The sequence below is a fragment of the Phlebotomus papatasi genome, chromosome 3 (assembly GCF_024763615.1).
Source record: "Phlebotomus papatasi isolate M1 chromosome 3, Ppap_2.1, whole genome shotgun sequence".
Lineage (NCBI taxonomy): Eukaryota > Metazoa > Arthropoda > Insecta > Diptera > Psychodidae > Phlebotomus > Phlebotomus papatasi.
In genome coordinates this window covers 29,953,180-29,965,873 of record NC_077224.1, presented here as the reverse complement: position 1 = coordinate 29,965,873, position 12,694 = coordinate 29,953,180, and the positions used below count along the sequence as shown (strand labels likewise).

Below are 12,694 nucleotides of genomic sequence, written 5' to 3'. Positions count from 1 at the left end.
AATATGCATAATTAATATCCCAAGTAAATCCTTAATCTTCACTCTAAATATTTGGGTTAGAATAAAATGATTTCTCGCATGAATTATATGTTTAAGGTTTAAATATCCCTATTCTTTGTGGCAATTGTTTTATGCCACTTAATATCATTTTCTCAAAATAAATCTCGATGAAATGCAGTTCTATCAAATCATTCCTTGAATAATAAATAAATTCTAGAATGTATTTCTCCTTCTTAAATGGTTTGTTAAAGAATTTAAATTAATTAGAGAATGAAGATTGTTAATGAATTATCATGTAATATTTGCATAATTAATATGCATAATTAATACCCCAAGTAAATCCTTAATCTTCACTCTAAATATTTGGGTTAGAATAAAAAGATTTCTCTCATGAATTATATGCTTAAGGTTTAAATATCCCTATTCTTTGTGGCAATTGTTTTATGCCACTTAATATCATTTTCTTAAAATAAATCTCGATGAAATGCAGTTCTATCAAATCATTCCTTGAATAATAAATAAATTCTAGAATGTATTTCTCCTTCTTAAATGGTTTGTTAAAGAATTTAAATTAATTAGAGAATGAAGATTGTTAATGAATTATCATGTAATATTTGCATAATTAATATGCATAATTAATACCCCAAGTAAATCCTTAATCTTCACTCTAAATATTTGGGTTAGAATAAAATGATTTCTCACATGAATTATATGCTTAAGGTTTAAATACCCCTTTTCTTCGTGGCAATTGTTTTATGCCACTTAATATCATTTTCTTAAAATAAATCTCGATGAAATGCAGTTCTATCAAATCATTCCTTGAATAATAAATAAATTCTAGAATGTATTTCTCCTTCTTAAATGGTTTGTTAATGAATTTAAATTAATTAGAGAATGAAGATTGTTAATGAATTATCATGTAATATTTGCATAATCAATATGCATAATTAATACCCCAAGTAAATCCTTAATCTTCACTCTAAATATTTGGGTTAGAATAAAATGATTTCTCGCATGAATTATATGCTTAAGGTTTAAATATCCCTATTCTTTGTGGCAATTGTTTTATGCCATTTAATATCATTTCCTCAAAATAAATCTCGATGAAACGCATTTCTATCGGTCTTATCAAATCATTCATTGAATAAAATTAAAGTGAGATTATGAACCTGTATTGCATTCGTACTTACAATTTCAGATTGGTTTTTGAAAGCAGTTGCCCAAATACATGTATGAAATTAGCATTTCAAGTGTTACATGGGGATGAGATTTTAATCATAGTATTTAGAGGTCTATTACTCCATTTCCAATAATATGTGATATTAATACAGGTCAAGAAATATTGAAACAATCATATGAAATTCAGCATCAGTGTCCAAACCGAAAGGAAACAATTTTTTACTTATTCAATATTTAACTGCAGTTTAATTACTTTCCAATATAATTTACACAAATTAGTAGTTACTTTATTTTATTTTCCCTTTCTATACAGCACGGGATCTGACATGAAATGATTTTTGAAATCACGAAACACCTCGTCATCCCTATAGTTGTCCATTGAACGAGAAATTCTGCAAGAGATACAAATAATAAAGTTAGGTTTTTTTCAGCATATGCATTAAAATAATATACCTGTGTCCCTTGGGCACATAGTTATTGCTAGAAAAGTTTCTGCTCACAGGAACATTAATTTCAACGGAAGAGCCATAATTTGATAGGTTTTGGGTTGCCACTTCCAGACTGTTTTTTCCGCTGTACACATCGAGTGTCGCATTCTTTGTCAGTTCCATGAGATTTGCCAGAGTCGCTCTCAAATCCCTCTTAGTAACACCCAATTGGAATTGCAGCTGAGCGATGTTCTGATTTAGAAGGAATACAGCATATTGCGTTTCTTCTGGTGGTTTCATTATCCGGCAGTAAAGTGGAAAGCTGCAATAGAAAGCATCAGATTTATTTTGAAGTTTCATTGCTATCTCCTAATTTTTCTTCCTTACACTCTGTCCGTATCTGCCAGAACTTTGATATTGTCCATTATTTTGGTTCTCGAACCATCTAGTATCATTGGATTTCTAAAAAAAAAAGGCGAAGATAAGTTGCTTGTTAGAAAGCCAATGTATATTTAAATGTGACTGATAAAACTTTTATACTAGAAATTTTTTGTATAAAATGAATTATAGTAATATTTTTACGCAGGAATTTCACAGAAAAATTGGCATTAGAGTCATTCATACAAACACGCAAAGAAATTGCAACATGCTCCCAAATGCTAAAATTTGAAACAGAGTAAAATCCAGATAATCTGTGTTTGTTAACAAAACAAAAACGAATTATACAATTTTGCTAATATTTCTTGCCAAACATCAACTATTGATAAATATATATATTTACATGAAATAGGTCGATTTTACAAAAACAAAAACAGTTATTTTATTGTTAAAACTCCGTCACAGCAAAATCATTTTATCGATTATTTGTTAATTTTTGCAAATGTTACCCCATACCTTTTAAGTGGTTATAATTTTAAAAACTTATAAAAAGAATTCCAAAACGTTCCAAGTTTTGCGTAGTTTTTAGATGATATACCTCAAAAGTATTTTCGCATCATTTACTATTTACCGGTTCTCAACCGATTTAAACCGATTCATAAGTCACTCAAAAGATCTCCCAAAATATTTTTAAAAGTAATAGAATTAATTTTCGGACATATAATTTATATATATGTATTAATTTATATATATATATATATATATATATATATATATTCATGTAATTTATATATATTTCGTGTAATTTATATATATATATATATATTAATTACACGAAACATTGCCCAAAATATCTTAAAAGTATCATAATTGAATTTTGGATAAAAATTAGTTATCGGTTCTAAACCTGTTCATTATTGGTTCAGAACTCAGAACCGAATAGAATTGGTCCAGTTTTATTTGAAATTCCAAGACCTTTGAAGCAAGCCCTACCATACCTACCATACATAATGTTGGCGGTAAATATTAAAAGATCATTTTATTTGGGGCTTAAACGGTCTTCAGATTACGGCGTTATCACACTTGCATATTAAAATTTTAATGTGATTCACATTAATTGTCGCTTGTGAGCGTCCAAATATGTTATTTGTGTCTTTGAGTCACTTAATATTTGGGGTTTTTCTATTTATTGATAAAGAAGTAGACTTGGCCTGCAAAAATAAGTTTAAACATACCTAAAGCATAAATATTTTTCACATTAAAAAATTAAAGAGAAAATCGCATTAATTTTTCGCATTAATGCTATAAATCAATTTACATCAAATTTTGCGGGCCAAGTCTACCTTTTTATCAACAAATAGATCAAATTTTGAATATAAAATGATTCAAACATACAAATTACACATTTGGACTCTCACCATCGACAATTAATGTGAATCATATTAAAATTATAATGTGCAAGTGTGATAACACAGTTAGAGCTTTAGTCCAGTTCCCGAAGGTCTCAAAAAAGTAATTGGCGAACAATTTTATTGTTTTTTGAAAGCCTAATTGGTCATTTATCTCTAATAATCCAATTTTAAGTTTCTTTTTTCTTCAAAAAATCGTGATTGATAAAAATTAGAGCGCAGATAGACAAAAAATAAGGCTAAGCCTTAGAATTGAAGCCCGTGTTTGATTACACGTGTTTCAGGCAAGAAACTTCAGAAACCACTTGATTAAATATGGTTGCAAGAGAAATGAGGAGGAAGAGAACAACGGGCGAAAATGGGGGGAGTCGCTTCTTCTGGAATAATGATAAGTCAACAAAAACGAGGACCAATAGATTCCCTGACGAAGAGAAGCAGGCGGAGGAGCGTTGCCGAGCAGTAGATGTAAGTGAGCAAATCCGCTAAAGAGATGAAAAACAATTCGAGCCAAGGGGGAGATATTAGGGTTGGAAGTGGTGTACGGTTGAAAATGAAGTGCTTGGAAGTCTTTGGAAGTGGAAGTGTCCGAATATAAAGTTTTTTCTGCCTAATTTCGCATTTTTTCAAACTACCCTACTTTTAGTTGAGATTTTTAATTCAAACGGCAGTGTAATTTAAAAAGATCTTTTTTTGACATTTTACGGGTTCGGTTATGAAAATGAAATGGAGCAAATATGCTCAAATTTATTACAGCTTAATTTGTGTTGTAATTTTTCCAAGGAAATATTCAGCTGAATAATAATTTTCTTTCATTTTTACAGGAATTTCAAATTCATGTAGTTTGCATCAATTTGATATAAGTTTTTTTAATAATTTATCGTAAATATGTATATGTAAACTTTTTCGCAAATGTAGTTAAGGGGTATCCCATAGGACACCTCCACCATTTTTTTGTTTACGTTTTTGCATATGCTCGAAAAGGTTTTAGTGTATTATGTCTCTTCAAAAGTATTCTTCAAAAAGATCAATTTGTGCTTTTGAGAACTTTTACAGAATGAGAAACAAAAAGGAACATTTGTAATAGTCAATTTATGGGACTATTTAGATCCAAAAACAATGATGTTAGTGTAATTTTGAAGAGATCTAAATGATGGACTTCCGCAAAAAAAAACATTTTGGAGGCTTATTTAGATCGTGTCCTTGCTCTAAAGATGATTAAAAGTGGCTTTGAAAATTTCGAAATAGGGATTTATTCTTCGAAATATTAATTTGATTGTTCATGTTATCGAAAAAAAAATTCGATAACAATTGAAGAGATTATTAAAATGTTAGAAAATAATAATTCGATCGTATTTCGCTATTTTTAGAAAAGCTTGGATGTTTTTAAAAACTCGCTACATGGGTACCACATTTTTCACTGAAAGCAATAAGAGGAACTATATAAATGTGGCCATATTTCTCCTGTTGTGTTGCGATAAAGATTCTTTTCTGAATTTGGATTGATTGATGACAGATGATGAGAAATTTCTCTAATACAACAATAACGGAAAAGGTCCTGCTAAAAATAACCTAGCTGTGGCAAAAGTTAATTAGCAATCATTAAAAACCTTTCCGAAGTATATATATTAATTTTTAGGTATTTTAGAGCCAAGGAGAGAATCAAGTTTAATAAAAAGTGAAGACACTTCTAAAGTGCTGAATTAGTTGTTCTACTCGTACTTTTGGTCTCTTACAGACTTTCCAACACAGTTTCAATGGTTACAAACAACAATACATTTTTTTTAAAAGCTCCCTTTTCTAAAAGTAGCTTCACTGGTCTCTTATGAAAATCCAAAATATGTTGATATCCCTTCGTAAAACAAAGATAATGTTAAATTATTTAAAGTATGCAAGAATATCTGTCGCTGGAAATTCGAAACATGAGGAAAATGTAAAAAATATGCATAACAATAAATTTCTTTAGATATTTTTTAAGGTTTTTCTTAATTACATTTCTTATCAGATTAAATAAATTATTGATTACTAAGTATAAAAAGTGCATGATGTGCAGGAAGTGCTGGAAGTATTTCAGAATTTTCGAGAGTGTTGCGAAGTTTTGGAAGTGCGAAGGGCTATTCCATACAAATTGTGGAAGTGCCTGGAAGTGATGTACACATTTTCACCATAATATCTCCCCCTTGATTCGAGCCATAAAAAAGGGCGCCAACTAACTACTACAGCACAAGGCCAACGTGATTATGCTTGAAGCAAGGCTGAGGCATCGCTTCAATCTTCTCCAAGAACTCCACACGATGCTCATGACTGATGCTGAATTTGTTCATGGGCACATCTTCAAGTCGAAAATACTCTTCAAACGCCACATAGGCAGTAATAATATTACAGTATTAATGAAGCAATGAATAAAGTAGGAGAAAAAGTAATGAGCAATTTGAGAAGATTAAATCTAAACTAATCTAAATTTTTTTCCAAAAGTCTTGCCTAATTAAATAAAAAGAAGTTGGAGAAGTTACTTATTGATAAACTTTAGGTCTGAAATCCGTACACTCCGTCCCGGAATTATGCACCTGACGAGATTATGTAGGGGAGACCGGGGAAATTTGGGACACTTTTTTATGTTTTCACTTTAATGCAGTATTCCAAAAAATCACGATAATATATTACAATTTTATGCGATCTATAGAATACTTCTGGATATTGACTATATAAAATGTACTCGATAGAACTTGGAAAACAACTGAATTTTCTTGGAGAAGATAAAACATTTAATTTGACGCTTTGTCCCAAACCTCCCCGATTTAGGGCAGTGTGGGACACAAAAGGGGATGTTTGGGACGCATTTTTTTTCGAATAATTTGCATTATTGGAGCATATTAATTAATTTTAAATGCTATATTAAAAATATTTCTAACAGAAATAAATATATTTAATCTTTTATTTCATACTTAAAAATCAATATCAATCTTATTTGTACAGTAGAGTCATTTTTTGTCAATCAGATATTTAATGTATTTTCTTCTTATTTACCATCCTAGCTTTCTTTACTTTTTTATTCATAATATTACAATTATCATCATTCAAATTTCTCAGGCGAGTAAATTCTCTAGGACACTCTTAGTTTTGAACTCATTGACGGATTCCTGTTTGATTTTACGACAACAGCGTGGTAGTTGTTTTTCCTTATTTCTCTGAATAAGCTCTCACCTTGCCTTTTGTAGAAAACTTGTGAAATTTGTAGAGGATATTGCTCGAGAAATTTTCCAGAAAATAATTTTTAACGGCATTGGGCAAAGGCGAATATCTTCAGGAGAAGAATTTATTAGTTCCCAAAACATTGATGGTTTAATTGTCTCTGTAGTTGGAGACAACTGCTCAACTGGTAAACTTTGCACAAGAGGGAGATTTTCAGTAGAAACTGCGCATTACACTTCATTTTGACAATAAACAATTGCACACCACCGAAAATCAACGTCCCATTCATCCCCTTTCAGGTGTCCCAAACATCCCCGCGGGTAGTTTTGCTATTTAAAACCTCTAAGTAAAAAACAAGAGCGTATAATTTCTGAAACTTTTATAAAAATATGTTCCCAGATTATACTGCTAGCGAATGACATAAAAAAGTTTTGATTATATATCGCTTATATAAAATACAAAGAGAAAAACTGAGAAATCAAAAAAAAAATTATCAATTTTTAAGAAAGTGTTCATAGAATTAAAACAATAAAACTGAGGATATCCATTCTTTTAGTCAAGATACATCTTAATATTGCCTACAATTGAGTAGTGGTCAAATCCCGTTTATTTAAAAAAAAAATAATCAAAAAATCGCCTTGTCCCACAGTACCCCTGTCCCAACCTCCCCGGTCTCCCCTACATACAATTAAGCAAGTTTGCCTACTTTTGGGGGTCAATTTATGACAACATTTTTGAAATACGCCTGAATGTATACTATTTTGTTACGCGGGAAATTTGAAGACTCTATGCTTATTTTTCAAAATAAAACTTTTATTTCTTATAATTAAGGTAAAAATTTTTAAGTAATCTAACAATTTATTGAGGAACTCTGATCAAAAAGTACTGTTTGTTGATGAATTTCTTCTAAACAGTTGAATGTCAGTGTTATGACTACTTTTACTTCGCGCGAAATTCGTTATACGACCGATTCATTCAAAAGAAATCGCCTGCGGGTATGCAAATTTTCTCGATGCATAAAGCCATTTCGCGCGTTTTTTTCGGTCCCGAAAATGTGCATAATCCTGAGACTGAGTGTATAGCGTTATGAAATTACACCTGTGCAGGTTTTACTTAATTCATAAACCCAGATTAATCGATTATGCCCTAGACAGATTTCCGGCTTAAGCAGAGAGACGGCTTAGTGGCAAACTGATGGGAATGTGATCTGATTTTGATTATAATTACATTAAGCCATCTCTCGGCTTAAATCGGTAGGTTTGACCAGCATAATTATAGGCTGATATTAAACTCCAAAATAAAAATGAAGAATTTTTTTTCTAGATATTCTGCAATGACACAAATTTTTAGAACATTTCAGCAGAAAAGCACTTTTAAATATATTAACTCACCTAAGAGGGATATTGAGGATTACTGAACACATCTGCACAGCATGGGCAGCATATCCCAATGCCACACTCACGGACATCGCAGGGATAGATTCTGTGAAGGATTCTGAGTCCGGAAGAGAAATACCATTGATGGTATAGAAACCACCATCATGCTGGCGCACTTCGTAAATATCACTTAGTTCCCTCAGTAGATGCTGTCGTCGCTTGGTAAGTTGCGTCCTGACAGTATCTAGGTTATCATGGTGGGCAGCCACAGCTACTTTCAACTGCAGAAAATTGTCTCTCTCACGACTCAATTTCCTATACATGGCCATTAACCACGATTCAGTCTCAATGTTTGTATCACACATTCGTCCCAGCTGCTCTTCCAACTGTCTCACGTGTGTTCGGGCACGATCTCGTTCAGCGGCCAGAAGACGCACGCGGAACTTGGCCATTTCTATTTTCTTGCGCAATTTCTGAGCCCGTAAAATTACTTCGGGATCTGGGCGTTCAGGCTGTTGGCTGAGCAGTCGAGTCAATTGCCTGCCCATGCCTATATTTCGTCTCTGAGGCTGGAATAGGGCAGTATTGCCAATAAGGCTCAGATTGAGGCACACAGGACTCTTTACCGAAATGCGGTCTATGATCTCCTTTGAAGCCTCACGCTTATTTTTAATTTGACGCTGCTTCTGCTGTAAGGACAGCAGCTTAAAGATATTGTAGCTGTCGCTTACGTTACTTACAAGCTCCTTCCGGAAAAGAAATCGACACTTCATGCCATGTGACTTTTTCACCTTTGTTCTGGGACTCTCTCCATTCGCAATGGTGAGAAATTTATTATCTCTCTCTGGACACTCCATAACACTTTCTGCAGCTGTAAAGCATCCTCCATGCATGTGAAATACCAAACTATTATCCCTTATTTTTGCCGTCTCCTCAATCTGCACCAATCCGGAAAAGTAAACACCCCAGAAGACTACCACTCTATCGCTTTCAGAGGGATTCTCACTGAGATCATGCTGCCAGATGCGAACACATACCGATCTGGCAGATGACTTGACTATCGTGGGACTGTGAATCTCTTGCCATTTGGCATCAGCTCCACTTTCCACCTTTTCACTGGTATAAAAGGGGGCGGACATTGCAGATAGATGTAATGTGAAATAGATTTTGGTCTCTTCTAAGCAATTGATCCGGCCAGCTGTCACCTGGACAAGGCTTCTAAGACGCAATTGCTGCGTAGCCAGAGGACTCCATGTACTTTCACGACAGGATCTGTTAAACATTATCTGAGAGATGTGGAAATCTTTTCAGAAGTCTGACAAAAATTAATGATTCGGTTATTTTTTTACCTCATTATTTTCACTTTGCAATATCAGAAGACTATGTGATTAGTTTCAGATGACTCGGAAAACTGATATAGGCAATCAATGCACTTTTCTCGTTAAAAACACATTTCTTTACTGACACTTTGATTATCACAAAAATATCTTGCAGATTTGCAATAGAATTCCATAGCCATATCCATTAAAATTCCAACGAGCTTTCCAATAACACTCAGGGTGACAACATTAGAAAAAAAATGGCGAAAGCGAAAGCGGGATATGAAAAAGCTACGCATATGCATGCATGCATGCCATTGCTCAGGTCATAAATATATAAAAATAAATTATCGTGCATATTAAAAAAAAACTCCAAAATAATTAAGTTAGAGCTTTTAACCTAATTGTGTACTTCGTAAGGTAAAATATTTCTTTTTAATGTGATTATTTTTAATCTGGAAACTTTATGACAACCCCTGACGGCGAAAAGCTCTTCCAAGAAAGAAGTCACTGTCAGTCGCCATCTTTTTTCATCAATCCATATTTTCCTGTTGGCCAAGGGTTTTTTTTCGTAATTTGGTATCATCAGCAGTGGAAAAAAGCTGAAAAATGAGGATTACAGAAATTGTTGTAAGTAGTTGTTTAAAAATATTTATGAAAAAATCACTTGATTCCATATGGGGTTTTACAGCGCGCCGTCGCCACGGAAGTCACGGATGCTAAGCCAAATAAGCCCCAATTGAGAGGACTTCATCATGCGACCATCAAACGAAATCTTACTGTGGCTCTAGTCCTCAGCGCTGTATCCGTAGTTGCTGTAAAACTCCTCTACAATGACCGTAGGAAGGCAAATTATGCTGAATTTTACAAGTACAGCTGTGATGATATAACCTTATGAATTTATTGTTCTTATTTATCCCTTTTTTTTATTTCTTTACTCATAGAAATTATGATGCAGAGGCAGCATTTGAGCGAATGAGGAAGGCTGGACTCTTTCAGTCTGCACAGGCCGATGATTGAGCTGAAAACCATGAAAATGTCTAGTGATTTGTTGAGGATTATGTAATAAATTTTCCGGATGGAAATGTATCCCCACTGCTTTATTATTGATGATAAAACTTTATTTTACGTTGCTTTTTCTTGATATGCAGAAATAATCAAACAGCAAAGCAAACAAGTACGGAGTTACGGAGTATTTTCTCTTTTTTTTTCCAGGAGAAATGGATTCATTTAGAAAAATAAATCTTTCATCGGTTGTGTAGAAAAAGATTCTTATGTTTACCGGTTAAACAAACAATTTCCAAATACAAAATTGCAATAAATAAATAGATAATAATATTACATGTGATTTTAAAAATAAGCTAAAACAAGTGCAAATAAATAATATCTAGCAAAGTTAGAGTATTTGCATTTATTTCTAGAATTGTCTAATATTTCTAAGTTACAAGAGTTGCAATATCTGTGATCGTGTAAAAGTTCGACACTAGACAGCGAAATGTCAAATTCTTTATCTCCACTCACACCAATATGGAAGAGTGGTGGAGCTTTCAAAAAGTTTCATATTGGGATGGAAAGTTTTACAATTGTGTTGCTTAAACGCATGTAGAATGTTGTGTTATTGAGCTTTGAATGGTGTATGAGAGTGGAGCTTTTTCGTCTCTGTCAGTGAAAAATGCAAATGGCGGCAGTTGGCAGTGTTGTTATTATTCGTAATAAAAGGTTTTTTATAAGATTTATCGTGAATTCAGCAATGGACAAGTAGAAATATGTCAGCTAATATCCTCAAAATATTAGTTATTCACCGTTTCTGAGTGTACGATTGCATATTTTCGTGGTTTAAGTGTGTCATGCAAATGGGGTAAGTGATCGTTCGTGGTCGCTTTGATTGAATTTATTGAAATGCACTTTGGGGTGATTTTTCCGTGTTGGCGGGGCTAAAAGTGTTACTGTGGGGGCATTCTTTGCATGGTGGAGGCACCTTTTATCATTGTGCAATGTCCGAAGGTGGTACAGAATGTGGTGTAAAACATAAAATACGTCGGGCACACTCCCCGTATTCCAAAATGGCTGCTTTCCCTTCATCCTCCTGCTGATGCTCTTTGCGTCATGACAAAACAAAATATCCATTTTTAACGCACATACTGCTGGGATTTTACGATGAAAAACCTGGAAAAGTGAAACACCCGACGTGAAAAGCAGCAGAATTGGACTTTTATGGAGATTTGCAGCCTTGTTCGAGGTGAAAAATGACCTTTTTCGTGGGTTACGCGTGATTTTTCCATGAACAAAAAATTTCCGTGTAGTGGAGCAAAACAGAAAATGGCTCTGTGGGCTACATACGGAATTGCCCCGTGAAAAAAACTCACTTGATACGGTGTTCAAACACCCTCAACGGGACGAAACCACCGCAAAAAGTGGCCTCCAGAGAGTTTTTGAGGCATTCCCGAACCTGGGTAAGGTAAGGGTAAGGGTTCAGTGGAAGGGTCATGGCAAGAACCGGCACTTGGACTTTAATGGCCATTGTGTCCATATTCGAAAATCTTTTATAATAATACATAAAAATGTTTTGCTTCCTGGGATAGGTGTATCCTACTTTAGCAAAGTCCCATTCCTACATCCCATGTTTACATAGCCTCCATTAGGTTAACAGAGAAATTTATTTACCATTAAAAGTTAAAATTTACCTATTATAGCTTTTCCTATAGAATAGAACTATCGTGAAATCTACTTGATTTGATTCAAACAGAAAGAATTTATTCTGCACGTTCCCGATCATAGTGCGAGTTTAGTCCTTATTGAAATAAAATAAATTGGATCAGGAAAATAAAACTGTGTGGGTCCTTGGGTTTTTTGAATTTTGTTAGAATTTTAAAATTAAGGCAAATAATACGGAAAAGCTAATGGAAACAATTGGGTCACGCTAAAAGTTCGTACCTCAAAACAGAATTTATTTCTGTTTACGCTCATGTAAAGTAATCCATTCCATTTTTATACTTACCTTCACTAATTTTAATGTGTTGAAAATTCTATCGTCCCCAAAAAAGTATTCTTTTAGGCTGTTACGGCGTTATCACACTTGCACATTAAAATTTTAATGTGATTCACATTAATTGTCGCTGGTGAGAGTCTAAATGTGTAATTTGTGTGTTTGAATCATTTTATATTCAAAATTTGATGTATTTGTTGATAAAAAGGTAGACTTGGCCCGCAAAATTTGATATAAATTGACTTATAGCATTAATGCGAAAAATTAATGCGATTTTCTCTTTAATTTTTTAATGTGAAAAATATTTATGCTTTAGGTAAATTTAAACTTATTTTTGTAGGTCAAGTCCACTTCTTTATCAATAAATAGAAAAACCCCAAATATTAAGTGACTCAAAAACACAAATAACATATATGGACGCTCACAAGCG

At 33.3% G+C, this 12,694-nt stretch overlaps 3 protein-coding genes across 4 annotated transcripts in view; 2 read left to right on the top strand and 1 right to left on the bottom strand.

The window, feature by feature from the left end:
* Positions 1 to 1,394: 1,394 nt before the first annotated feature.
* LOC129807548 (UV radiation resistance-associated gene protein) lies at positions 1,395 to 9,515 on the bottom strand. Its single transcript, XM_055856896.1, has 5 exons — positions 9,309 to 9,515; positions 7,975 to 9,245; positions 1,995 to 2,069; positions 1,633 to 1,929; positions 1,395 to 1,571 (listed from the first exon to the last, which is right to left on the bottom strand). The coding sequence occupies exons 2-5, from the start codon at positions 9,240 to 9,242 to the stop codon at positions 1,472 to 1,474; spliced, it is 1,740 nt and encodes a 579-aa protein (XP_055712871.1). The 5' UTR covers positions 9,243 to 9,245; positions 9,309 to 9,515; the 3' UTR covers positions 1,395 to 1,471.
* Positions 9,516 to 9,599: 84 nt separating this feature from the next.
* On the top strand, positions 9,600 to 10,367 carry LOC129807598 (cytochrome c oxidase subunit 6C). The gene is made up of 3 exons (XM_055856980.1): positions 9,600 to 9,908; positions 9,970 to 10,148; positions 10,223 to 10,367. The coding sequence occupies exons 1-3, from the start codon at positions 9,888 to 9,890 to the stop codon at positions 10,296 to 10,298; spliced, it is 276 nt and encodes a 91-aa protein (XP_055712955.1). The 5' UTR covers positions 9,600 to 9,887; the 3' UTR covers positions 10,299 to 10,367.
* Positions 10,368 to 10,895: 528 nt separating this feature from the next.
* Positions 10,896 to 12,694, top strand: part of LOC129807507 (serine-rich adhesin for platelets) — a 29,662-nt gene continuing 27,863 nt past the window's right edge. Inside the window, exon 1 of one of the 2 annotated variants that reach the window (XM_055856808.1) lies at positions 10,896 to 11,136. In XM_055856808.1, the coding sequence (XP_055712783.1) occupies positions 11,126 to 11,136 (11 nt within the window). In that variant the 5' untranslated portion in view covers positions 10,896 to 11,125. The remainder of the gene's footprint in view (positions 11,137 to 12,694) is intronic. The other variant, XR_008752291.1, reaches the window with a different exon arrangement.

What these genes read in the sequence shown, in the direction of transcription:
- LOC129807548 (XM_055856896.1), bottom strand. Translation starts at nt 9,242, where the DNA reads ATGTTTAACAGATCCTGTCGTGAAAGTACATGGAGTCCTCTGGCTACG. An exon ending in ATCCTCAATATCCCTCTTAG is followed by an intron (nt 2,070 to 7,974) that starts GTGAGTTAATAT and finishes TTTTTTTTTTAG; the next exon opens with AAATCCAATGATACTAGATG. An exon ending in TATGTGCCCAAGGGACACAG is followed by an intron (nt 1,572 to 1,632) that starts GTATATTATTTT and finishes TATCTCTTGCAG; the next exon opens with AATTTCTCGTTCAATGGACA.
- LOC129807598 (XM_055856980.1), top strand. Translation starts at nt 9,888, where the DNA reads ATGAGGATTACAGAAATTGTT. An exon ending in TGAGGATTACAGAAATTGTT is followed by an intron (nt 9,909 to 9,969) that starts GTAAGTAGTTGT and finishes GGGGTTTTACAG; the next exon opens with CGCGCCGTCGCCACGGAAGT. An exon ending in AATTATGCTGAATTTTACAA is followed by an intron (nt 10,149 to 10,222) that starts GTACAGCTGTGA and finishes CTTTACTCATAG; the next exon opens with AAATTATGATGCAGAGGCAG.